At 46.6% G+C, this 25661-nt stretch overlaps 1 protein-coding gene across 1 annotated transcript in view; it reads left to right on the plus strand.

Moving 5' to 3' along the window:
* Positions 1 to 25661, plus strand: part of sp3 (phosphatidylinositide phosphatase spermathreecae) — a 117975-nt gene that overhangs the window by 86281 nt on the left and 6033 nt on the right. Inside the window, exons 17-18 of the mRNA XM_077642989.1 lie at positions 88 to 416; positions 10076 to 10375. Coding sequence (XP_077499115.1) covers positions 88 to 416; positions 10076 to 10375 — 629 coding nt within the window. The remainder of the gene's footprint in view (positions 1 to 87; positions 417 to 10075; positions 10376 to 25661) is intronic.

A 25661-nucleotide genomic window follows, 5' to 3' on the forward strand; every position in this document is an offset into this window, starting at 1 on the left:
CTTTTCGGCATTCTCCTCGGACGTCTCTATTTGAAGTAGCCAATTAGAGTGAGCTATCATGAGACGACCAGTGTGTGTTCCTTGCAGAGTCGCTGAAGGCCATCTGCGAGTCCTTCAAGGTGGCCCTGAGCGTCAAGTCGCTGAGTGTGCCTCTGTTTGAGGGCAAGCTGGAGCGACGCCGCAGCAAGCTGCCCTTTGTCCAGGGCGAGCGGCCCGGCAGCCTGGGCTTGGCCCCGCTGGGGGTGATGACACGCAACGTGTCAGAGGGTCAGCTCATGGCATTTGTGAGCGTGGGCTCACGTGCCCTTAGCAATGTCACCTCACAGTTTGCTCGGCTCAACCCCATGCGCAGCGTACGTGGCCTCGCCAAGCGCCCCACCACAGCCCTGGGGGCACTCACCGAGGGCTCCTTCCAGGTCAGCTGCGCACCAGTTGTGGCCAGAAAGTGTGGTCACCCTGCCCTTCTTTTTTCACTGCAACTGCTGGGTACAGTTAAAGTTCTCACATCAGCTTTTCATGTGAAGGACAATGCAGAATGTAAACAAAAATGCAGGTGGAATTACAGAGACACATTTCGCATTGATAATGGCAGTGCCACGCATAACACTGCTGTGCATGGAGTGGAGGGAGTCCCCTCTCTTGTTCTGCCCAGCTGTCTGCTATCAGTGGCAGTGATGGGCTCACATTGATGGGCAGCTCACAGGAAAGTGCAGCGCGTCATTAACTGTGTTTGTTGCGATCATAGGCATTCCTCTCATGGTTTATCATCATGAAACTTTAGCATGGCTCAGGCCGCACTAGCTAAAAGATAGTCAGCTCAAAGATCGCAACACCGTTACATGGAGTTGTGGATTTGAGAAACTCTGTAATATTGAGGGATTCACTGCATGGAGGTTCATTACACCCAGGTTTAACTGTACTGGCACAAATGTCGGGATTGGGTGTGTGCTGCCAGTGTGTACTTTTGTGTTCAGGGAAAGCGGTGCTGTGTGGCATTACCATTTTTTGGTATTAACTTGCATGTGCCTGCTAGACACTGCAAGATTATTTGTGAAGGATCACTGTCACATGTAGCTGATTTCTAGTGTTCCAGATTGTTCAAGGTTGTGTAAGCCAGTTATCTGAAAAGTTCCCCGGCATGTGTAAATACTGGAGCACAGTTAACAAACACTCTCAGCCTGACCCAGAAAGTAGCCTAGTGCACTCGTCTGCATTGCTGCTGCCTAGTTTATTTACTTCTTTTTGTGGGTGCAGGCTCATCCTGTAAACAGTTTTGCATTTAAACCTGCCTGCCTGTCTGTTGCAATTTTGTGCTTAAGTCCTTTGTGAGGAAACCTCCCCATGCTTCCTTGCATCTACGAACACTGCGAACAGGATCTTGCTATGACTGGGCCATTTTTATGCTTGTGCACACCTGTATCACCTGCACACCTGCATCAGTGGATGTGAATTTTATATCCCTTAATTCAGGCACGAATTATTAACCAACCGGGGACAACAATGATGTTTTCAGGTTTATTGAGGAGCATGCCAATATCGAAGGAGGATGCATTGGTGACGTAGAAGTAGAGCATCCGCTTCACGTGCAAGAGGATTGTGGTTCAAGTGTTGGTCCCGTAATAATTCTCCTCTAGACAAAAAAAACTGAGTCAATGAAATTGAATAACCAGGCCTGGCATTGAGCCTGATCCCTGCGACCAGAGCTGGCAGTGCACCCTCTCACCAAAACAGGTTTGGCTACCCTCGTGTAGTACTTAGTCACACCACCTGTATGAACACATCAGGTAACTCCTGGCCCTCAGTCCGCGGTGGCTGCGGAGCAACTGGCCAAGATGGCAGTCAGGCTTGTGTGACACAGCGAAGGGTGGTAAGAATCTCTGGCTCTGGACGGGCCTCCAGTGGAAACTGAACCTGGCAACGTTCAACGCTAGCACCCTATCCAGTGAGCCTAGCCTATCAGTGCTGTTCGAAGAACTAACGGGTATTATATGGGATGTTGTAGGGCTTAGTGAGGTTAGGAGGACAGATGAAGCATATACATACAGCAGTGAACAGAAAGATGTTTTAAATTTTTTTGTATAAATTCAAAATATCATGGATTTAAAAGATCTGTTTGCTATTTATGAATATATTATGATGCAGTAATGTCCTCTTCATCTGTCATGAGCTGTTGGGGGCTTAACTGTTTGCATTCAGTTCTTTTTTCATTTTTGCCCTTCATGGGCACTTCCCATTGCGTTCTCATTTTCCATCTGTTCTAAATTATTATTAACTTACTGTCATTTACAGGAACATATTCTGAGGTTTTATGTATTACTGCATACTTTTATAAGCAGTTGGTAGGGCATGAGGTTAACATAACGTCAAGACTGCTCAAATGGCAATTATCCCTGGCCACAACTATGGGGTGCAGCTTTCACTGGATTTCAGGGCAGAGCAGTCTATGCCTGCACAAGTTTTGAAGAGATATAGGTTCAGAGGAGGTTTGGCTTTTCAATCTTCGCAGTAGACACACCAGAACGAGCAACCAAGTTGTCGAGAAAGACATCATTCGCGCAAGCCTAAAGAACTCTAGACTGACTGTTATCAATGTTTCCGAAGATTTGGCCTTGTTATCAGGCTCAACATTAACTCTGTGAACTGTGATACGTCATGTGTAATGTGCTGAACTATACGACAGGTGCCCAGCTCAAACCTCGCACATCTGTGAAAGGCATTCGGCTTCCAGGATGATGTAGATAAAGGAACACCTCGTGTGGATAGGTCACTAGTTCTAGGTTGAAGTTCTTGTCATGCAAGAATGATGGGATTTATAGTATGCGTTGCCCCAAACGCAGTGTATATGGACCTCGTTATCAGCTTCCCATGTTAAACTACAGAGGCTGGAACGTCATGGCATGGAGCTGATTCTCCACTTGTGGAGTTTGTCTCTTTGACTGAATTCAATGTACCACAAGTTAAAAGAATTACGACCCGAAGCACTCTTCTACGCTTGTGAAAAATTTTGATGAAAAACAGGACGGTATGGAGTGGTCAAGCCAATGTATGCGATTATTTCAATTGAATACATTCAGATAAGCATCGCCGAGCAGGAAGTCGAGCAGCTGCTGCAGAAGTGGAGAAATATGGACTAGACATTCACTGACAGCTTCCTGGACTCCATGCTTCGGTGGAGTCGAGCAGTGATCACTAGGAAAGGCTCGTGTGCGAAGTACTGACGCATGAAGTTATTGTGAAAAGACAGTCTTGAAATAGTTGCCTCAATTCGTAATAAAAACATAACTGCCAATAACTTCATGCAGCACTGAAAGCAGTTCTTCAACAAATATGCTGGGGGAACAAATTGTCCCTTAATATGTTAATAAACGTTGGTTTCTATAGTGTAAAAAGTCTGAAATTGTCATCCTACCAACTTCGTGCACAAATTTTAGTGCGGTAGAAAAAGCTAAAATATCACATCTGTTCTTTCACTACTGTGTTATGCTGTCATGTTTCAGTGGACAGAGAAGGACTAGATGTGCGATTCCTGATAAGTAAGACTATAGCTGGCGGCATAGAGCAGTTCTATAGCATTAAAGAGAGGGTGGCAGTTATAGTAATTAAAGAAGTAAGTATAGGCACCTAATTTTTGGGTGTGTGTTATCTTCCGTGCAGTGATGCTAAGGCGTTAGTATACATGGATTACCATGTGGTACTTGGTTACAGACACTAAATAATTTTAATCGAATTTCTCTCTTATGCTTTTTGGTTTTGGTTTCAACAACTGAACGGTAACCTTGATTTCAATGCTGCATCATATAGGTCACGCAAGGCAAGAAAAACTGTGATATAATCGCTGCTTTATCATTTTAATTCACTGCAACACTAAGGCCAGCCTGCTTCAGCAGCTAGAATGACAGCGAATGAAGAAGCAGTGATTAAATTGCAGTTTTTTTCATGCCTCATGTGGCCTATATGGAATTTTGACGTCGCAGAGCTGTTGAAACCAAAACCGCTACGGCATGGGAAAAAATTTCGATTATAAATTATGTAGCGGTCGAATACCACATGATGACCCATGCATGGTAATATATTATGCATCACTGCAAAGAAGAAAACATACCACCAAGATTAGTTGTCTATCCTCCTTTAATCTTAATAAGAAGTACAAATTGATGGTGGTACAAGCATGGGCATGCGGGCCAAATTTCATGGCGGCACTCATTCTTGGCTTCTGGGTAATGGCGCAAAATTTGCCCCTTCCCCCTTATGTCTATTAGGGGTGCCCCCCTCTGCTCACACCTGTTGGTACCCAGGCCAGTCATGATGACCAGTTTAATCTAAAGATTTTATGAAGGTGTGAAATATCAGCACTGAGTAAAGTGAAAAACAGGACACAGTACTGATGGGTGACTTCAGCGCCAAGGTCGGCAAAAAGCAGGCGGCAGGGGACCAGGCAGTGGGTGACTATGGAATGGGCTCTAGGAATAGCAAAGGTGAGTTCAAAGAACGAAACTGTATGGATCCTGAATTCCTTCTGCAAATGGAAGAACTAGCCGTAGATGGAAATAGAGCCTGCATGGCGAGACTGAAAACTAAATAGGCTTCATATTGGTTGTGCATCCTGACATTATGCAGGAAATGGGGTTCTTGGCAAGGTGCGATACAGTGACCATAGGATAGTAAGGTCTCGAATTAGCCTAGACTTGGAAGAGGAAACTAAGGAACCTAGTAAGGAAAAAGCCCATCAATGACTTAGCGCAAAGAGAAGTAGATTTTTTGAAGCTTGGAAAAAATCCACCTTGGCGCAAATAAATTCACACAGACAGAACAAAAGAGACAAGGAGACAATGGACAGGCGCCAACTTCCAAGCTTCAAAAAATGCTAAGCCAACTAGCCCAGCAACATGCCTTACTGAGGAAAAGTAGATCTCTCTGCAGAACATATATCTGACCTTATCCGAGGACGACAGCCGTATACTCTATTTCGTACATAGCAGGCAAGGCTGCGGAGGCTGCGGAAGTAATGCGTCCGCGGGACCATATTACTCCGCCACGTTTCACTCGTTCCTCTCGAAGCGTCGGTCTGTGTCTGAATGAAAACAAAGAGCGATATAAAACGAAATGGGGCACTCAAAGTTCGGTCCCTCTGGCTATAATTTCCTCTTGAAGGATATTTCTATAGCTGCAGAAATAGAGCCAGAGATGAATCTGCGCTCAATGAGAGTGGCCGTATCTTCGATACCATTGCAGTACAGCGAGCCCAATGCGCGTATGCCAAGTGAAACTGTGCGCCATGGATAGAATGTCTTGCCTGTAAATTACCGCTCCAATGCAGAAACCTAACCTTTCAGTGCACTTACCAAAGAGTGTTGACAAAGCAGAGTGATGCTTGATGAAATTTTCTGTGTCACCACCATAACCCAGTCAGTTACTGACTCCTGAGAAGATTGAGGAAAGGGAGTGAGGGGAAAATGATCGCCTTCTATGCTGCTTTTCGGGATCCACCACCAATGTGCTTGTTTTGATAGCACTGCTGTATGGCACCGCGATGCTAAACACAATATGTAAGAGCACTCTGCGCAGCAGCTATATCGTTTGTTTTCATTTGATTGCCGCACTAACAATAAGGCATAATATAAAAAACATCGCCATCAGATGTAACTTTTAAAATATCCAGTTTTCAGTGGTAACTTTTCGGACTCTATACTACTGCACCACGGATAATATTGTCCGTGTAATGTATGCTGTAGCCTTTGTCACTCTTGTCTCCTTGTTTGAAAACCAAAACAAAATGCTAGTAATTAACAAAAATTTCACAGTTGAGTAAATGCTAACTTGAGATATCACTCGTTTTCATTATACATTTAGTGACTAACATTATTTCTGAGGGGCTAACAAGCCTGCAAAAATTTCCCACCTTGGTGGCTTTGGCATTTCACCACTGATATCGCCACGTTAAACAGAAGGGTGACAAAACAGAGCCCTGCTGCATGCCTATTTCAACAGGACGAGACATAGAGAGAGCTCGTGAAGCATGAACATGCTCTGTGCACCCACTCATTAAGCCCTGGCCCTAGCACAGCAGGCGCCCGTTCACCCATGGCTACTGAGCCCAAAGCCATGGGACCAAATGCTGACCGCAACGACCTCATTTTGATGGAAGTGGAATGAAAAAGTATTCCCGCGGTGTGCAATGTCAGTGCACGTTAAAGAACCTCGGGTAATCCAACTTAATCCGGACCCTCTGCTACATTATCCTTCACAGTTTCGGAATGTTACACCTTGCATATATTTAGACCACTTTTTCATCACTAAAAAATGTTGAATGATTAACACAGAAGGAAAAAAACAAACAAAACGAAATCACTATATTTTGGGAGTATTATTAGTCCTCTGCAACCAAAAGTATTGCAAGCAAATAGGTACACTATGAAGTTTCATGCTCCAGTAAAATTTGCCTTTTGAGCTGTGGAGTGGCGTCGGGTACCGTTTGCAGAATTGTGCACAGGTGTCATAGTGAAGCCTATGTTAGTAAAATTGCAAGGAAGTCCATGTGTTGTAAAGATAATGTAGCCGTTTAATAGAGCGCACAGGAATGAGCCAGAATCATAACATGTCACGGCACGGTACATGACAGAGGTAAATAGGCAGCATAAAACACAGCATCTCATGTCACCTAGAGCAACCAATGAAGCTTGCTATACCAGTGCATGGTTTCACGGTTAGGAGTTTGAACAATGCTTAAATGGCTCTGAAACGCCTTCCGAGGAGAGCCCATTAACTCACTTAATCACTGCACTGTGTTGCCATGAAAACCAGAGCCAAATAATAATCTTCTACACACAGCAGACGATCCACAATCACGCGTCAAAGTTGGCGAGCCCTTCCCAGCGACTTTTTCATGCTCGCGCCTTCCTCCGCCCCCCGCATCTGCGTAGACAAGGTTAGAGGTGGCCATTGGTTAGATTCTTTCAGATGTCAGGCAGCTACCGTAGCCGCGGCCAATAAGCCGCTTAGCTCCGGCGGGTCGGGAAGCTCCGCTCCCAGAGGGGGGTCGGCAAAGGAGCGCCTACCTTCCAGCGTGCAAAAAGTGACGAGAGGAGAGGGAAAAGCGCGAAGACGCTGAAATTCAAATTTTAACTACAGATAACTCAGCTTCTACAAAGTGCATTAAAAAAAATTCTTGCTGGACACTATTTGTGAAGTGGCGTGCTTCAATATCCCAGGCATGCCCCCTTCACAGCCCCTTTAACAGCATAACGCTGTTCATGCTAAAGAGAAAACCGGGGCAGCGATAGACACAAATTGATCGCATCCACAAAACAGTTTCTTTTTTCGCGATATAGCCGTGGGTCAGTTGCGAGTCACGTCATAAACAATACAGCGCACCCGAATTGCGCAGAAAGGAAAATCAGGATTTCCAAATCTAAAGCCGCCTCTGAGATTAAAAGCATGCTTGTCCGATTACCACTCGAATCCGTAAAGCCTTTGTATGGCGGCACACGCATGTGTGTAGAGTCTTTGAGAGAGATCCGTAAACAAATGGCCAGCGAACAGCAGCAACAAGCCAGCTGCAAACAGCAAGCCAGCGGGAGCAGCCCCGTCGATGCTTCGCAAGAGCGACGACAGGCGGCGCAGCCAGTGCTGTGCTTATGGGGTATACTGCTTTCATAGATTACGAGAAAGCATTTGGTTCAGTCAAACCCTCAGCAGTCATGCAGGCATTATGGAATCAGGTTGTAGAAGAGCCATATATAGAAATACTAGAGGGTATGTATAGCAGTTGCGCAGTCACCATATTGTCCTCCACAGAGAAAGTAATAAAATCCCAATAAGGAAGGGTGAATGGCAGGGAGACACTATCTCTCCAGTACTGTTGACTGCATGTTTACAGGAGGTATTCAGAGATCTCGATTGGAAGAGATGGCAGTAAGAATTAATGATGAATACTTTAGTAATCTATGATTCGGTGATAACATTGCCTTAATGCTTAATGACCTAGGCAGGAAAAGCAGAGAAAAGCTGTCTACAATAGGGAGCGAAGCATTGGAAGTGGTAAGGAAATACATCTACTTAGGGCAGGTGGTAACCGCACATCCGGACCACGAGAGTGAAGTAACTGGAAGAATAAGAATGGGGTGGTGCGCATTTGGCCGGTTCACTCAGGTCATGAATGGCAGTTTACCTATATCCCTCAAGAGAAAAGTATATATCACCTGTATCTTGATAGAAATCACCTGTTGGGCTGAAACATGGCAGCTAATGAAAAGGGTTGAACTTAAGTTAAGGACAACTAAGCGAGCTATAGAAAGGAAAATGATAGGTGTAACATTAAGAGACTGGAAGAGAAGGTCAGAGAGCAAACCCGAATCTTTAGCATCCCCTAGTGGATACAAGTTAAGAATGCAGCAGCAAATATCCCTCAGAGGTGGTTAATACCTTTTCACAGAGGCACCTGCCAGTCATCTGCGATGTCATGCTAGGAGATTAACTGTAATAGCTTGAGAACCAGTCATTGCCATTGGCTGGAGGGTCTCCTTTGAGGGGCGTTCACTGTTGCGTTCTTGAGTTCTATCTCACTGTAGTTAAAACTAAGAAAATGAAATGGGCATTGGTAGCGCGTGTAATAAGAAAAGATAACCGTTGGTCGTAATGGGCTGGCTTCCAAGAGAAGGCAGGCGCAGCAGGGAGAGGCCGAAAGTCAGGTAACCGGATGAACTTAGGAAATCTGTGGGGATAAGGTGGCCATAGCTGGCACAGGACAGGGTTAATTAAAGAGATATGGGAGAGGCCTTAGTTCTGCAGTGGGCCTAGCTAGGCTGATGGTGATGATCACAGCAATATTGCACAGAAAAAAATTTCCATCTTCCCAGATGCTTGATTATGCGGTTTCTGTCAAGACCTCATTTCTCCACTCCGTACCTCCCCACTTGTTGAAGGGTCTCAGTTAAACTGCTTTTGACTTACTCCTGTTGTAAGAACTCATCATGTCAACCAATCAGCACATTTTAAGTGTTTTAAAACATTCATCCTTGTAAAGCGAACAAAAAAAAGTGCGCACTGACCTAGAGCTGTACCAGAGCTACCGCAAAACATGGAGGCGTTCCATCATGAAAACGAATTTTTCCATCCATTTCGCATGCCTGGCTTGAAATTGCTCTGCAGGCATTTTGCATACTTTGGCACTTTGTTATAATGCCCATGTTTCTGCACGTTGTGCTTTTATATGGGGATACGGCATTCCTTTTGATGTATTTACAAATGTACAGGGGCGCTACACTGTTCGCATTTCTTTTCATCACGCTTTTACTCTGGCGGTAGCAAAAAGACACTAAAGTCATCCGTGATGCATTCTAGGTCGACTCTATTGTCTTTCTCTTGCCACCAAGGCAAAAGCGTGATCAGCCCGCCGCGGTGGCTCAGTGGTTATGGTGCTCAGCTGCTGACCTGAAAGACACAGGTTCGATCCCGATCGCGGCAGTTGAATTTCAATGGAGGCGAAATTCTAGAGGTCCATGTACTGTGCGATGTCAGTGCACATTAAAGAACCCCGGGTGGTGAATATTATCCGGAGTCCTCCACTCTTGCGTCCCTCATAGCTGAGTAGCTTTGGGATGTTAAACCCCATAAACCAACCAAAAGCGCAATCAGAAGTAATTCTAACAGCGGAGTGCTTAGGCGCCGCATTGTTCATGTTTCTTTCTATCACGATAGTACACGCAGTGCCTGAAAGAGATATTTGTTATCTACTCGGTGTGAATTTTTTACAGATGGCTTTATGCTTGCACGTAGTTGTGCCAAATAATAAACAATACACTAAAGACACATGCAACTAAAAAAGGTATGCATGTGAGTAGTGCCAAGCTTTATGAAGGCCAGATTCACATTTTTCACTTATAAAAGAACCCCGTGTACAAGAAATTGATTGCAGCACAATGGCCTCATCTCATTTTTTGTTTAGATTTTTCACTTGTTTCGAAACAAAGAAGAAAGCTGTTCCCTGTGACACATTTGCAGTAGAGGCCACCAGGAAGGGCACAGCTTGGTCAGCCTGAGTCAGCTGCTGCCACATGCCATCTTCTTTCCCTGTTAGGTGGACAGCTCGTCTGACTCGGAGGAAGACTCGGCTCGTTGGCTGCGGCAGCCCCTGCCAGCTGCTGAGCGCACCCTCAGCTCAGACTACTCGAGTGATTCGGACGCACCCGAGACGGGCCATGATGCCCTGCTCGAGAGCTGTGGCATTCTGGCCACCAGCCCCAGCTTGGCCAACTGTGAGCCACGGCCACCAACCCATCAGGCCCTGGACATTGATGACTTTGTTCTGGATGCCATGCATCGCGCCTCACTTCGGCAGCACAAGGCCCCGGCAGCTGCTGTGGCACCACAGATACAGGTGCTCTTTCTTTTCTCGTAGGTGCTGCCCAGAGTGCTTTGCCTTTTGCCTAGAATACCGTATTTACCTGAATGTAACGCGGGGGTCAACTTTGAGGGTGCGGAAAGGAAAAAAAAACGAAAGAACAGGAGCGTAACGGGAGGAACGTTGCTGCAGTGTATGGAAAGATGAGTAGAAGTTTACAAAAAAAAGTGCTTGAAGAAATCGCTTTCACGCACCCATTACATTTCTGGAGAGCCACACAAAAGATTATCAGATTCTGAGACCAATTAGAAAGTAACTAGAGTCCAGCCATGCTGTCACTGCATTGACCATGTGCTTCAGATGCCTCATCGTAGAAACGAAACTTCTATAGTCGGATGCAGCTTATTATTATTTCGGTATTTTGTCAAAGGCGAAACCGCGATCAGCTGTGGTAACCATGGATCTCTGTCGGCGCGGCCAACCCCAATGCATGCGTGAACGAATTCATGACAAACGCAACATCGTGCCGAGTTTGTACGTTTCTATTACGCACTTTACTTTTGCACCCATATCTGGCACCTCTAATGTTTATCATCATCACGTTTTGGCACTTCTATGCATCTGTTTGGTCACCTCCCTTGGCCTTGCGGATGTTAATGGCATATACATATGCGGATGTTTCAACCATCGCATGGTTTCATCTTCGTAAGGGTTTTGTATGTAGATCTAATTATATTTCTGCCTATCATTATTTACATGCTGTCGTCATTTACTGTCATCATTATTTTGTGCTTTGCTGAGAACATTTGCATTTTTTTTTTTACTCTTATCAGTTTGAGTGTTGGCTCATGCATTTATTATACGCCGTTCTGGTTGATGTCTTTCAGCAGAAGAGAACAGCGCTTTGATATTCGTTCAAGTTAGAAGCTGGTGATCCGCGTAAGCCGATGGTGGCGCACAGCTTCTCGTTTGATCGGTCCATACAAGGCTGCAATAATGGTTCAGGATTTTGTGAAGTTGAAGTTGGCCTCTTTTTTTTTTTTGTGTAAGGTGAACCAACAGCCTCATTTAACATTATCCTGAAACTTCTGAGTTAGATTCAGTGAAAGCATTGCATTCATTTAGTCATAACATAATGCTTTTTAGTCACAGTGTTACTATATATGAAGGCATATCATACTCAGTAGAAAACTCTCTGGACCTATATTTTTAGTGTGCTTGTGATTATAAATATTATTCCCATTGTCTAAAAGTGGAAAGTGACATACCACAAAGAAAAATACTAATACCCACATAGTTCTTAGTCTATATATTCAACATATGACAAACACTTACAATCACTTAAGGATACCTTTACAGGCAGCAACAATCTTCTGTTATTTTATCATTTGACTTTTGGTTGCAGGCACTCTTCCAGGGATGTTGAGGAAATTTGGCAGTGTTCAATTTACAGTAACCTGCAAATGAACACAGCTAAATTGAAATGAATCACGGTTGCACCAGCAAGAGATATTGCCAGAAAAATGTTGAACAACGCTGAAACAGCGCTGACAAATGGGATGAGAGAAAAGAAGAGGTTAATTCAAGGCCTGGGCTGCTGTGTGGCAATGACTGATCCCGATTTTTCCGGAAACCGGTGAAGCGACGGCCTTTCGGAGCCGCGAGGAGGCTCCGCAGCGCGATGTTGATGCATAATGTGTGAAGCGCCCCAGCTGAAATAATCCCAGCACGGAAACCACTCTATGTTAAGGCTTGCCGACCGCCGAAAAGCGCACCTGCGCTTGTCCCGCGATGCGGCCATTCTTGCTCTGTACCCGCGACGGATTGACTGTGCACAATGCTGGCCGACAGTTTGAGTTGTCTGACGTGATTGAGTTACCGGCATAGCTGATTACTTTGCAGAGTCTAAAGTGGCTTTGGATGAGTGGCGGGTAGTATTCGCCCCATGCCGGTGGCCATTCCTGGCAAGAAAAGTCGTTAATTCGTATGCGGTTCCGCTAAAGAAAATTTGAATTGTGCGCCGCTTACAACCTTTTCTTGCGCTGGCGGTCGCTTCTTCTGACGAGCGGTAGGCAGTGCCAGAGCTAACTTCTGATAATCTCCAAGGCCTGCGTCATGCCGGACTCTAAAACTACAGGACCATTTGCAGTTTGGTTTGGCGTTAGGCCACACGCGATTGTGGAAAGCAAGGTGGAGCGCTGTTTTTTTGCTTTTGATCTCTGTTGACTTCAGACCCTTGTGATCGCATTGCTCCGCGTTTGTTGCTTTGAGTTGCGCGCGTGCCGCACTGCCATCCCGCGAGAAACTACAAAACAAAGTGAGACAGTGGGACAAAGCAAGGTTGTATGTGTCGACTTCCTTTGTGGTCAACTTTTTTTTTGGCCAACAAGAGCGAGTTGGGGGAAACTTTTACATGGCAATACACGGTTGTTGTGAAGTATGTCCAATAGAGGGCAGCATGCTCCCGCTACAAAATTTTTTGCCTCGGTCAATTTTTTTTTTTGCTGTGTCGGTAAATATGAAAACCCGGTTAATTCGAATATTTTTTGCGACCCCAATGACTTTGATTTAATGAGGTTTTACTGTATTAGATATATCGACCATGTTCAAGCATCTGAACAAACGTTTATTAGTGTTTGGTTTCATGAGAACTTGGCGTCGTATCAGATTTAGCTAGATCAGTAGGATGTGTCAATAAATAATATCTATTACACTGTGCTAAGGGTAACTCCTAATTGTAATCCTGTCTCCTGAATAATTTGTATCATACACTCATTTCAAGAAGCCCTCAGTGTACCTGCAATAAATTAATGATTTAATTAATAAATATTAATATTTTATTATAATCCTAGGGGTGATTTAACTGTTTTTTTTTTCAAATCACGGTTTATTAAATCCAGAATTGCTACCACATGTAAATTATACAGGCGAGGGTCCCAAAGTCAAACAACTGTATCAGGACCCTCGCGAGATCATTCACTGACCCCGCCCTTGCGCCAGACTGTGCCATCCTGGTAAAAATTAAGAAAACTGCACCAGCCCCAGCATCCTTGACCGGCTACCGATGTGTGGCCGACATTCAGAAAATGATTGGCAGCCAACCTAATTAGCCAGTAAAGCACGGCAAGTGGTCGCCCCAGAGTTGGCTGTACTCTGCTCCAGGTTACTGGCAGAAGCACGGCAATGTGCTGGCCCGAACACTGTGCTCGTTCAGTAACAAAAATTCTGAATAGCGCTACTGTGATATGTTCTACCGACATCTTGGATTCAGTTTTTTGTGAAGCTTCAGAATTGATGCGTATCATGGATAAAAATTATAAATGGATCTATATCCATGCTTTGTAACCAATAAAATATATTTTATTTGTTACTAGTAGTAGTATTTTACCAAGTTTTGTGGCTAGTGATCAAACGTAGAGGTGACTGCACATTCATGAGGTTCCCATATATATTACCCTCCTAAGTGTCTGTTATAACGCTCTGCAGTAATATATACAACATTGGTCATGCACCCAGGCGCACGTTAATAATGCGTCCTTAGTAATACCAGGCATTCGTACACTACATATCCGTGCACTTGAGGAATAGACGCAACTTGGCATTTTAAGAGCGAAAAATACAAATATGAAAAATAAAAAGACCCAAGCAAGAATCAGCAGGAAGTAAGCGGGGGAACACCGGCTGGCGTTCGTTGTCTGACTAGCGAAAAGAAAAACAACAAAACGCGAGAACTCTACAGCTGTAGGAGAGGGGGGAGGAGGACAGGAAGGGAGTTTTGAAGCAAGGGAGGGGAAGAGGGGGTGGTGGGTCATGGTTCCCCGCCGCTGGAGAGCTGATGGCAAGTGTTGTCGATCGGGAGATGAGCACGTGCTCACATTGACTTAATAGCACAGTGTGTGCAGTTTCAAGACGTTTTTACTATTTTTTGAGAGAGCTCGCTCTTGCTCTGACCACCCCCGATATTAACACCATTGTCATGCGTCTGTATGGATACCGTATCATAAAAAAATATGTATGTTAATGACACGTCAGTAAGCCTGTTTGATAAGGAAATTAGATTTCTAAGCTCTTTAGCACTCACAGATAGCTATCGAAAGCACAGTGTGATGGGCGTCTTCCCTGTGTTGTAATTTTTTTGCCTTTTTAATGCGAATTGTCATGTGTACACATACGTTTTTTATTGCTGAAGGGCATATATGTGCTCTTCCTTGAAATAAAGTCAGTTGATAGTCCAGCGTCATCCTGCGTGTATTTGCATTGTCTGCATCATTTCCGCTGCTTTTTTTCCCTCCAAATATGCACCAGCTAGCCCAGCTTTATACTCTACCAAATAATGCCCATTAATTTGCAGATGACATAACTTTCTGTTATAAAGAAAAGCTCACAGAAACTAATTTTATTCTGAAGCAGCTGCAATCCCAGGTTTTTGTAATGGCTTCCAAACAGTTTCACACTGAGGCAATTTTATTTTAGCTTATTTTTAATTGCTGTAGATTAAGCGAAGGGAACAAAGCAAATTATCTGTCGTACTGAGCTGAGCGTCATGACTTGTTTGTATCGATTGTAGAACGCCACTGTAGTCATTGACAAGGGAAAGTTTTATGAAACCAGATGTTAAAGCTAGCCGGATGGGATGAGTTCAGTGTCGTATCGTCTTACTGAAGGAATTACGAACTCCGTCTTTTAGGTTAAAGTTGACGACATGCATTGAAAACAATGTAGAGAACTAGAGAAGTGGCCTTCCTCGCATCGTGGCCGAATCCGGAGTGTTTCATCCATCTCCGCTCCAAGCTGCGTTGGCCACTTCCTCTTCGTCCACGGGGTGTTTTCCTCATCTAATCTTCTTTTAATCTATGGCGAAGGGAAAAGGAGGTCAGCCTTTACATTCGGCTGTCCTGTCCTACCTACAGTCTCGGTCGGAGTCATACTCATCTTCAGATTCCTGTCTCGATGAAATCTAGGCCCCATAGCTTGAACTTATCGACAGGCGCGATACTGCTGTATCTCTTAGCTTTCACTGCACCTCTGGCATGTACTTGATGCGATAACGACCGTTAGCAAGCCTTTCTCGTATGGTCCCTTATACTTTTCCTTCAATTTCCTTGACTCCCTGCTTTCTGTCGGGTCTCGCTCAACCAGTACAGTATCTCCATTTCTGTATGTTGGCATATCTGCCAGCTTCCTGTTGTAGCGTTCTTGCTGCTTGCGTTGGTCTTCGAAGATATTTTGCACTGCTGATGTTCTCCTGGCTTCTATTTCTTGGTCGAACTCTTTTGCAAGGGCATCTTCTACACTGTCGCCTTTAATGCTATGTGACCTGAAATTGTGCAGAAATCCAAATGGCGTCATTTTAGTAGCTTGGTGGTGCGTGTTGTTTATGTCCCGCATCAACTGAGGCAAAGTCAAATCCAAGTCTTTGACATCAGTATCTTTCGGCAAGCTTGCCGCCGCTGGGGTTGTCATGCAGTTGTATCGTTCAACTTGCCCGTTAGCTTGTGGCGTGGCAGTTTCATTTTTGACATGCATGATGTTGTAAGTTTCACATGCTGCTTTGAATTTGGTGCTCGTGAACGAAGTTCGCCTGTCTGTGATCACCATAGTGGGCCGAAGATGCTTGCCACATCGTGTAGGAACTGTGTCGCTGGTGCAGCTGATGTGGTACGAACTGCGCGCAACAAGACGAACTTCATGAACATGTCGACAACTACCGTTATGTAGGCGTTGCGGACTTGCTTCTTACGAAAGGCCTGAGGTGGTCCCTTATTCAATACAAGAAGCACTGCACCACTTTGATGCTTCCGACCGAGCATTTTCGCATGAATAGATGCTAATTGTTCACTGCACCGGGCACTTCGTCAGCCCGACGCGACCGCAGGTGTCCAACGGTGGCCGTCCCAATGACTGGTGCACACTGCATGGATGGTCCGTGGCTGGCCGAGAGAGGTGCGTCCCCCGGGAGCTCCTCAGCGAGCGGGTGTATGCAAGCTTAACCGGCGGCTCGGGGCTGAATCGCAGCCCGCGATCAACTTCCTTTCATAGATGCGCGCCGCGTCTGTTACTAGCGCTAAAGCAGGCATTCACATACGCATAGAGTTCCTTGTACAAATTCTGTCCTCCTTCGTACAAACTCACTCCTTCTCCTGTTCTGGACTCGTCTTTCTGTTGGCTAGGAGCAATCGTCTGTTCTGGGAGGTTCTCAATTTTTCTTTCGCCCCATCATCGCTGAGCGCGAGAATGAAGGGGAGAGGGAGATTCCTAGCGTGGGCGAAGCTACGCGCCCTCCGTCGCCTCGGAGTCATCTTTTTCTACTTCTTTCTGGAAAGTACGGCGGCCAGCCTGACCTACTTTTTCTATCGAGCACGCGCGAGCGTGCACAGTCACTAGGCAGGAATGGGCCCTGGAGACAGGCCTTTGTGCCCAGCTCTCCAACTTCCCCCTTCACTCTTCCACAACCCTAGCCTGAACAGTGAACATTCCATGCCCCACGGCACGTGGAAAAAAGCACGGGTGACGTCTCCTTTCCTGCCTAGACTCTGCCATCAGACTCATCATCATCTGCTATCGGACTCATCCTCCCCCGCCCAACTTACCATCACGGTAAAGAAAAGTCGAATGGGAGGCTTTGTAGGGTACTGCAGCACATCCTTTCGATGAGAAGGACAACGGCGGAACTATTTGAGAGGTGGAGGGTGGCGTGGTGGTGACGAGGGGCAAGACAGATTTAGCTCCTCATCCCGTGATTACGTGTTTTAGGTGTTTCCACCTTGCCCATCTCTCCAGACAGCACTGGACAGACGGACTGACAGGAAACCACGAAAACTCTCCCAAGCAAACGCACCTCGCTTCGTAAGAAAGAGGGCCCCGCTGTGGTGGCGAGGGATTCCTGTTTTTGCAGCTCGACAAGCTCTCCCCAAATGATCAGGCTAAACGCATGCTGTTACATTAGGCAGGGGGGCCCCGTCTGCTCGTTCTGGCTTTCTCGCTTCATACATGTCGCTCGAAGTTCCGTTGCCCATGGTTCCATATACTAAGCAGGTTAGAATAAATGGGCCTCCTTCTCCTACTGTCCGAGACACGGCCCTCGGCTGCAGCCCCCTTAGCCCCCCCCCCCCCCCCCCCTTTAATCCAGTGCTGATTACCACTAAAGGCTCCTTCTGGAATCTTGACACATCCAAACCACCCCGAACAACATCAACCGCACAAAAGGAAACCTGCCCCCAGTATATGCCCGGGGACTTCGCTCTTCAACTCAACAAAAAAAGAAAGAAAAAATTGGAGGCTTATCAAGGTTAAGCCCAGTGGATGCGAAGCTGTCTCAGTCGTTCCTTTTCGAGTCGCTGTTGTCGCTCTTCGATGGTTTCCATGACACGTCCCTGTCGTTTAGTGGCATTCCAGCGCTCCGAACTGGTAGAAATGCTGACAAAGTCGCCGATTCCGCTAGTTGAATCACTGGTTGAGGCTTCACTTACACCCTCGGAGCGTTGTCGTCGAGCCGCATATTGAGCGCGCCGCTTGGCTAGGCGTTCTTCGCGTTCTTCATCAATTTCCGTAGCACGCTGCAGCCTTCGTTTTGCATTCCTATTATTAACGTCCTTAGCGTTTGGAGGCATCTTGATCGCATACACGCCCGGTGCAAAGACGCTGGCGCGGTTGCGGGCACAAAGACTGACGCGACGGCGGGCGCGCGCCGCTTCATCCCTGGCGTGACGTCACATATCACGTGATGCAGCGATGGTGGCGCCGCCGCCGCGTCGCGCGCGACGGCGCGAACCGAAGCGTGGAGGCCTCCGCCGGGCGACGTCCGACGGCGCGATATGAGGCCCCATCTGCAGCCGGTGTGACGTCATCACGTGACGTCACATCATGTGATCTCACTTCAGGGTCAATGGTGGCCACCGCCGGGAGGCGACCGACGGCGCGATATGAGGCCCCATCTGCAGCCGGTGTGACGTCATCACGTGACGTCATGTCACGTGACCCCACTTCAGGGTCAATGGTGGCCACCGCCGGGCGTCGCGTGAAGGCCCGAAACCTACGTTAATATGCTTCGCATAAAAAAGTCGCCATTGACCGCCTCCCAACAGTGCGACAACGTGACTAACAGCCTTAACCCCACCCCCCACGCCTCTTGCATCACAGCTACTACCCTCAGTCACCCCTGATGAAGGAGCCTAGTCGGTTTCAAAAACGTTGCGTTGAAATTAAAGTTTTTGGTTGGAGATGTGCAGTTTATTATAAGAGCGAAAGCTGTGGTATATCAGGCTACTAGACGCGGCTTGGCATCTGTAACGTTGAGTGGGTTCCCCACACTGGATAGGCAGTACGCCCACCCTGTCACCCTGGAAGGTGGCAGTTAAATTAATGGTTGATCACGAGAGGTTGTTCTCACAATGAACGCTGCGGCCTATTTCTGCAGTGCCACACGTCTGCCACAACATTGTCAGCACTAATGTATGCAGCCCACATTTCTCTCTCACCATCGCCACGTACCTCAAAGTGCGATTAAGGCGTCCACTGTCCCAAGGAGCCAGTTAAGCGCCTTCCATCCTCAAAATCATCCGAGCAACCGCAATGAACGCCGATGGTCTATAGCTTCAGTGCCTTCAGTGCCGCGTTTCTGCTACAACTTTGTGAATGCCAACGCATGCAGCACACAGCAGCAACATAGGTTAAAGCGACTGAGGTGTCCACTGTCCGAGGGGGCCAGCCAGTTATGCGCCTTTCCTTTGCTTTCGAAGAAAATTAAAGATTGGTTTTGAAAATTGGTTTTGAGGAAAGGAAATGGCGCAGTAACTGTCTCACATATATCGGTGGACACCCAAACCACACCTTAAGGAAGGGTTAAATGTGGTTGGGCTGAAGGTCGTTCAAGGTCATTCTCCGGCCTATGGGACGACTGCTTTGCCTAGCGTAGTGAAGCTTTTCGCTTCAAAAACTGTGTTTTCAACGTTCGGCCTGGCGCAGGGCAACCCATCTGTGCCGACGTGGAAGACATCGCCGAGGGCTGTGACCGGTCGTTCCCCCCCACCAAGCATTTGCACGCCCCTGCACCGAGTACTCCTATCATGCGCGGCGCAGCATCCCATTTATTTCCATATTCTGTATTTGTACATAGTGTATATTACCCCCTACGTACTTCCATATTCTGTATTTGTACATAGTGTATATTACCCCCTACGTACCCCTATCCTCTTATTATCACTCCTTTCTTGCCCTCTCCCTGTCCTTTTACTCCCGCTAGTTGCAGCTCAGGTGCTTCAGGTTTCGATGGCAGATGCTGCAGCTAGCAACATCTTTTCCTTCCATTGTTATTTTATTAATAAATAGCCACTAATAACAACATTTCATGCTTCGGAATGCTAAACCAACAGCCATTTTTAATGTGAAAGCATTACTAGTCCCGTTACGAGAAACGTCGGCGGCGTGTGTGCGTGTGTGTGCATGTGCGCGCATGGTTTTGCCGTTTACAAACACTGGTGCTGACGGGAATACCAACCCCCGTAGAGTTTCTTACTATTAACTAGAGGGAAAGCTGGCGGCGCTGCACCGGAGCCACCATGGGCGCTCAAAGCATCATGGGGCTATGAGCTACTCGGTGCGAGACAGTCGGTTGTTTTCAGGAACTGAGAGTGGCGTTACTGAGATGTCCCGTTCGATCCATGGCGCAGACAACTTTGGAGCAAACGTAGTGCGCAAAAGCCATAGTAGTGAAAACGCAACAGCATACGACGCCAATAAAAGGTTTTTTTGTTTCCAAAGTGCCAAAAAAAAACCTTAAAATGTTGAAGTGATATTTTTTCAAAAACATTTCTTTTTTAGAAAACGCCTTTTAAGCACGAAATGTTGGCTTTTGTTGTCTGCAATACTTGGCCAATAGGAGACTAAGCCATTGCTTATTTTGGGCAAACTTTGCATTTACATGCTTTTCTACTCATTTGGTGCAATTTATAGACAGGATATTGAATGTTAGGACATCCTTGATTATTGAACAACGTTTGTTTTTAATTATTTTTTGGCCAAAAGATGTGGTTCTGCAGTCGGTAGCTCTCCGCCCCATGATGCTTAGAGCGCCCATGGTGTCTCAGGTGGTCTCGAGGAAGCTCCATGCAAACCACCATAAGCGGGTGCCAGCTTTCCCTCTAGTTAATAGTAACAAACTCTATGCCAACCCCAAAGCGTCTAGAAGGGGTAGGCGGTGCGAACTGGAGGCCAGCGCCGCTCCTCCATTTCATACCTCTCGTAGGTGGCGCTGTTCTTCGTAGTGCAAAGAATGGATTAAACAGTCATTACCGGGACTAATGTACATGGATATAGTGCTAATGGCTGACAACAAGGAAGAGTTGCAGAAGTTGATAGACATTTGTGGTACAGAGGGACATAGATTAGGTTTCAAGTTTAGTAAGGAAAAATCTGCAGTCATGATAGTTAATGATGAGGGCGGCGAGAATAGAATACAGGAGTTCACGCTAGAAGTAGTGGATGAGAACAAGTATCTTGGGGTGTGGATAAATAACGGTGCTGAGTATCTGACAGAGCATGAAAAATATGTAATGAATAAAGCTAGTAGGAATGCAGCTGTCATGAAAAATAGGGCACTGTGGAATTACAATAGGTATGAGGTGGTAAGAGGGATCTGGAAAGGGGTGATGGTCCCTAGCCTGACCTTTGGTAATGCGGTCCTGTGTATGAGGCCAGATGTTCAAGCAAGGCTGGAAATTAATCAACGGGGAGTAGGGAGGTTAGCTTTGGGAGCACATGGCAATACACCAAATCAGGGGGTACAGGGTGATATGGGATGGGCGTCTTTCGAGAGCAGAGAGGCTAGCAGTAAGATAGCATTTGAGGAATGATTGAGAATGATGGAGGAAAAGCAGTGGGCTAGGAAAGTTTTCAGATACCTGTATATAAAGAATGTTGACACGAAATGGAGAAAGCGAACTAGAAAATTGACAAGCAAATATCTGGACAGCAGTAGGGGCGCAAATCAGCAATTATCGGTTAAGAAAAAGGTTGAAGAAACAGAGAGCTCTGTGGAAAACAGGGATGCTGACAAAATCGGCACTGGGAACATGCAGGATCTTTAAGCAGGAAATTGCCAAAGAAGATATCTGTGATAATTGTAGTGGCAGCTGTTTGTTGTTTGAGGCCAGGACAGGAGTTTTGCGGACTAAGACATGTAGAGTCAGGTACCATGAGATAGACACGTTGTGCGTTTCGTGTGGAGAGGAGGAGGAAACTGCTGAACACTTGACACTTTTCTGCAAAGGGCTTCACCTTACAGTGGAAAGGAGTGGGGCTGATTTATTCAAAGCATTGGGGTTTAAGGACAGTGAAGGAAAAGTATATTTTAAGCGGGTAGAAGTAACCAAGCGAATGTTATCAGATGGTTGAAATCAAGAAATGAGTAAAATTTCACGAGTCATGGCTATAGGTGACTTGAGCCACTACTGCCAGGTTTAAAACGTTCAGCCTTAACCATCGATCCATTGCGAATAGGGTCTGAAGAGTAGAAAATTTGCGAAAATATCGATTTTTCAATTTTGTCATGTTCGGATTCATGAGGTTTTTGGGAAACTGCCTGATAAATGTCCCGCACGGCACAGAAACTCTCGAAACTGCGCCCGTTTTCTACGCCTCTGCAAGTCAGAACCGGCTGCCATAACTATACTATTTACAGCGTACGCAACGCAGTAAGCGATGCGTACGCCCAACTAAAAATTGGAGGGCGCTGAATTGCGGCGCTGCGGTGCGCCGCCGCCGGCCGCCATGATTGAGGTGCACGAAGCAGACGAACTCTTGCTCCGCAAGCATGTTTCCTTCGCGTGTCGCATTCAAGCTGCCGTTTGGAAGCCGCGTGCATCGGAAATTAGGCCGGTAGTCTCAGGGCGCGATAGCTGCACGTAACTACGTCGTAACGAACTCCCCTTTGATTGGGCAGCTGCACTTGTCAGCGCTGCTCGAGCCGGCCGAGAAAACAGGCGCCGCGGGGAATCTTGGTCGCGGGTTTGGTTCCCTTCAATTCGGGGATAGAATATAGTGCCTAGAATATCCTACTAGTGTGTCAAGCGGAGCGCTCTCTCAATGGGAGAGGGTGGCAGCGCTCGCGATGCCTTCCAACTTTGGCCGCGATGGGCGCTGCTCGTCGTAAAGGTGCCGTTGCTGCCGGACATGCCGCAGTCGCTGCAGTTGCATTGGTCGTGCGCGGTGTGGATTATAGCATTTTGGTCGCATCTAAGCTTTTTTCTGTTGTTTTGTCCGTGCTGTTCCACGTGAGGAAAAACCACAGCGACTAATGATGGTAAAGTCGAAGCATCGAGGTCGGGAAAAAACATGTTTCGTGCCGCTCTGTCGGAGTGGCTACCGGTCGAATCCGGGCAAGGCTTCCACGTTCCGTGTGTCCTCGGACCCAACACGGCTTGCGGAGTGGGAGCAGCTGATCAAAAGACAGGACCGCAAGTTGACTCCAGCGTGTGTTGTCCGCGAGAAACATTTTGAAGACTGCCACATCAAGAGACAGTGAACGGTGTCGTCAACGAGCTCGCTAGAGATAGACCACGTCTCATGCCCGATGTCATGTCAGCAGTATTCAGCAACTATCCGAAATGCCTTCTGCCTAAGAAGACATCGAAAAGGAAAGTGAGGAACCTGTGTGACCAACCTGCTGCTCAAGGGCAAACGCACAGTGCCGGTGCAGGCATCAGCCATGGACCGTCAAGCACGCTCGACGATGTTTCCGACGAGCCGGCAGCAACAGAGGAGCCGAGTGAGAACTCATGCCCGCAGCAGCAGATGGGTTGTATTGGTTTTGAAGATCAGCATCCGTTGGACTCAATTTGTATCCCTGCAACCTGGACCAAAATATCTGAAGCACCTGCTGGCTCTGTAGCCTACGCACGTTATGGAGCGGAGAAAAACAACTTTGCCACTTTGTATATAGAAGGAATGGTAACATTTGGAAGCTTGATGCCAGAACGCAGCCTTGTGGTCGCTACAGTGTATTTTCTCGGAAAAGAACAAAGCAAGCACGTGCTTACAACAAGCTCTGTTTTTGATCTGTTTTTACTGTATTCCAGATTTGTAAATAATAATCACTGGTACAATCACCATTTTCTTTTCCGTTACAAAGGAAACCGCAAGCTCACACATCTGCGTAAGTTGTATGAAGAAAGCTGTCATTTTCAAATAAAACACACCAATAGTGAGACCTATTCCAACTGCTTGTGTTGATCGTTGCATGCGATCTTTGAAGACGGAACCCGTGGTGGGAAAGAGCGAGAGTGCCCTGCTTTTCTTTTACCTATATGCGGCGCCATTCCGGGTTAGATGTTCTGCTCGCCATTGAGAATTAATGTGCCAGGACTCGGTCTTTCCACCTGGACAGAGCTAGCCGAGTGCTCACTCAGCATGAAGGTGTATACGATATTCTTCACCCACGATCGCGATGCGTGGATCGCAATCGACTGGCCCCTAGTCGAATTAAATCTCGATCGGAAGTTTCCATGTAGTAGCAACAATGAGTCCGGACCATACTCGATCGTTCAATCACAACAACGTAATGCGGCCAGCGCATCAACTTTCGTTGCTTATTTCAAGTTGGGTACCTCGCTGAACATTAGGCAGTCAATATGACTTCTGCTTAAGTCCTTCACCCGCCGCGGTGGCTCAGTGGTAGGGCGCTCGACTACTGATCCGGAGTTCCCGGTTTCGAACCCAACCGCGGCGGCTGCGTTTTTATGGAGGAAAAACGCTAAAGCGCCGGTGTGCTGTGCGATGTCAGTGCACATTAAAGACCAAAATTATTCCAGAGCCTTCCACTACGGCACCTGTTTCACTCCCTCCTTCATCCCTTCCCTTACGGCGCGGTTCAGGTGTCCAACGATATATGAGACAGATACTGCGTCATTTCCTTCCCCAAAAACCAATTATTATTATTATTAAGTCCTTCCGCGGTTCACCACAAAGAATAAACGAATAAAAATTTAGCAACCTGGACCTGGTGGTACGTGTCAAACGCTTCGGTGAGCGCTGTTTCAGTCCAGGATTTTCTCCTGGTAATGCCAGGCCGGTAAGATTGTCTGCAGCCAGTAGTGTTTTTATGCAGAAAGTGCTCTCGCAGCGTTCAGAGACAGGCTTTGTAGAGAAAAGCGCAGCGCACCTACGCTGCCTCGGCAGCGAACGCGGCGTGGTGGCACCTTAGCTAGGGTGCCTCGATGGCAGCGCCGCCGGGGTGGAGACAACTTCAGCGGTGCCGCCATATTGAATCACACGGGATCAGTGGCGCTAGCGTTTGTAACGGCGCCGTTCATGCTCTCGGCGCGCTTCAAAGTGCTTTAACTTGAACGGCCTTTTGCAGCGAGAGCTACACTGGGCTACCAGTCGAGCATGTCGCGGTACATGGGAGAGGCCAGTTGTGATTCAATATGGCGGCGTCACTTAAGTTGTCTCCACCCGGCGCTGGCATCGAGGTACCCTAATGATGTATAGATACGGCTGAACCCTTTACACGGGCTCCGAAACACATCTTCAGTGCATTGTTTTACCTGTTGGTTGCATAGAATGAGTTATGGTGATGCTATTAGCATCGGTCGTACCGCGTATACTGCGTTTTTTAATATTTTAATTAGCTCACAAAAACGAATTCGTGGCGCTGACGGTGTCACCATACAGTGGTGGTTTTTAGCAGCGGATATGACATCACGGAGGGCGTGCTTTATGATTGGGCAAAGAGTCAATATACTGCAAATTGGGTTAATAACTAGAGATACGTTTTGTCAAGTTCTTGTGTTTTATATTACTTTAACAAAACCAGCTTGTTTGCCCTAGATAAAAGCACTGTAAATCAAGTAAAACAAAAATGCCACTAGAGGCACTGGCTACTTTTTGCATCGTTTTATGATAACTCAAGAGGCAGTGCCCTCCTCTTTGAAGCTAGGTCAGGGTGTCTTAGAACGCGCAGCTACAGAAAAAAATTTAACGAAGAAGATGACACATGTGCTGTGTGTGGTAAATCAGAATAAACAATAGAACACCTCATCCTAAAATGTGATGGTATCCATCCCGATGTCGATGCAGGCACAGTCACTCTTCCTGAGGCCTTGGGGTTTAGAGATAACAATAGTCATGTAAATAAATCTGCTGTGGAAATTAGCAAAAAGCGATTGGAGGATTGGTGGCACAATAGCAGAGAGGTGACATAAGTGTAGGAAGATGTTTTTTTTAAAGGAAATGGCGAATTGTATTAACAACTTACAGCAGAGTAAACAAAAATAAAGAAAAAAAACTGAGCATAGTGGCAACAACCACTGCCCCGTTTCAAAGGGGA

The sequence above is a fragment of the Amblyomma americanum genome, chromosome 1 (genome assembly GCF_052857255.1).
Source record: "Amblyomma americanum isolate KBUSLIRL-KWMA chromosome 1, ASM5285725v1, whole genome shotgun sequence".
Classification (NCBI taxonomy): domain Eukaryota; kingdom Metazoa; phylum Arthropoda; class Arachnida; order Ixodida; family Ixodidae; genus Amblyomma; species Amblyomma americanum.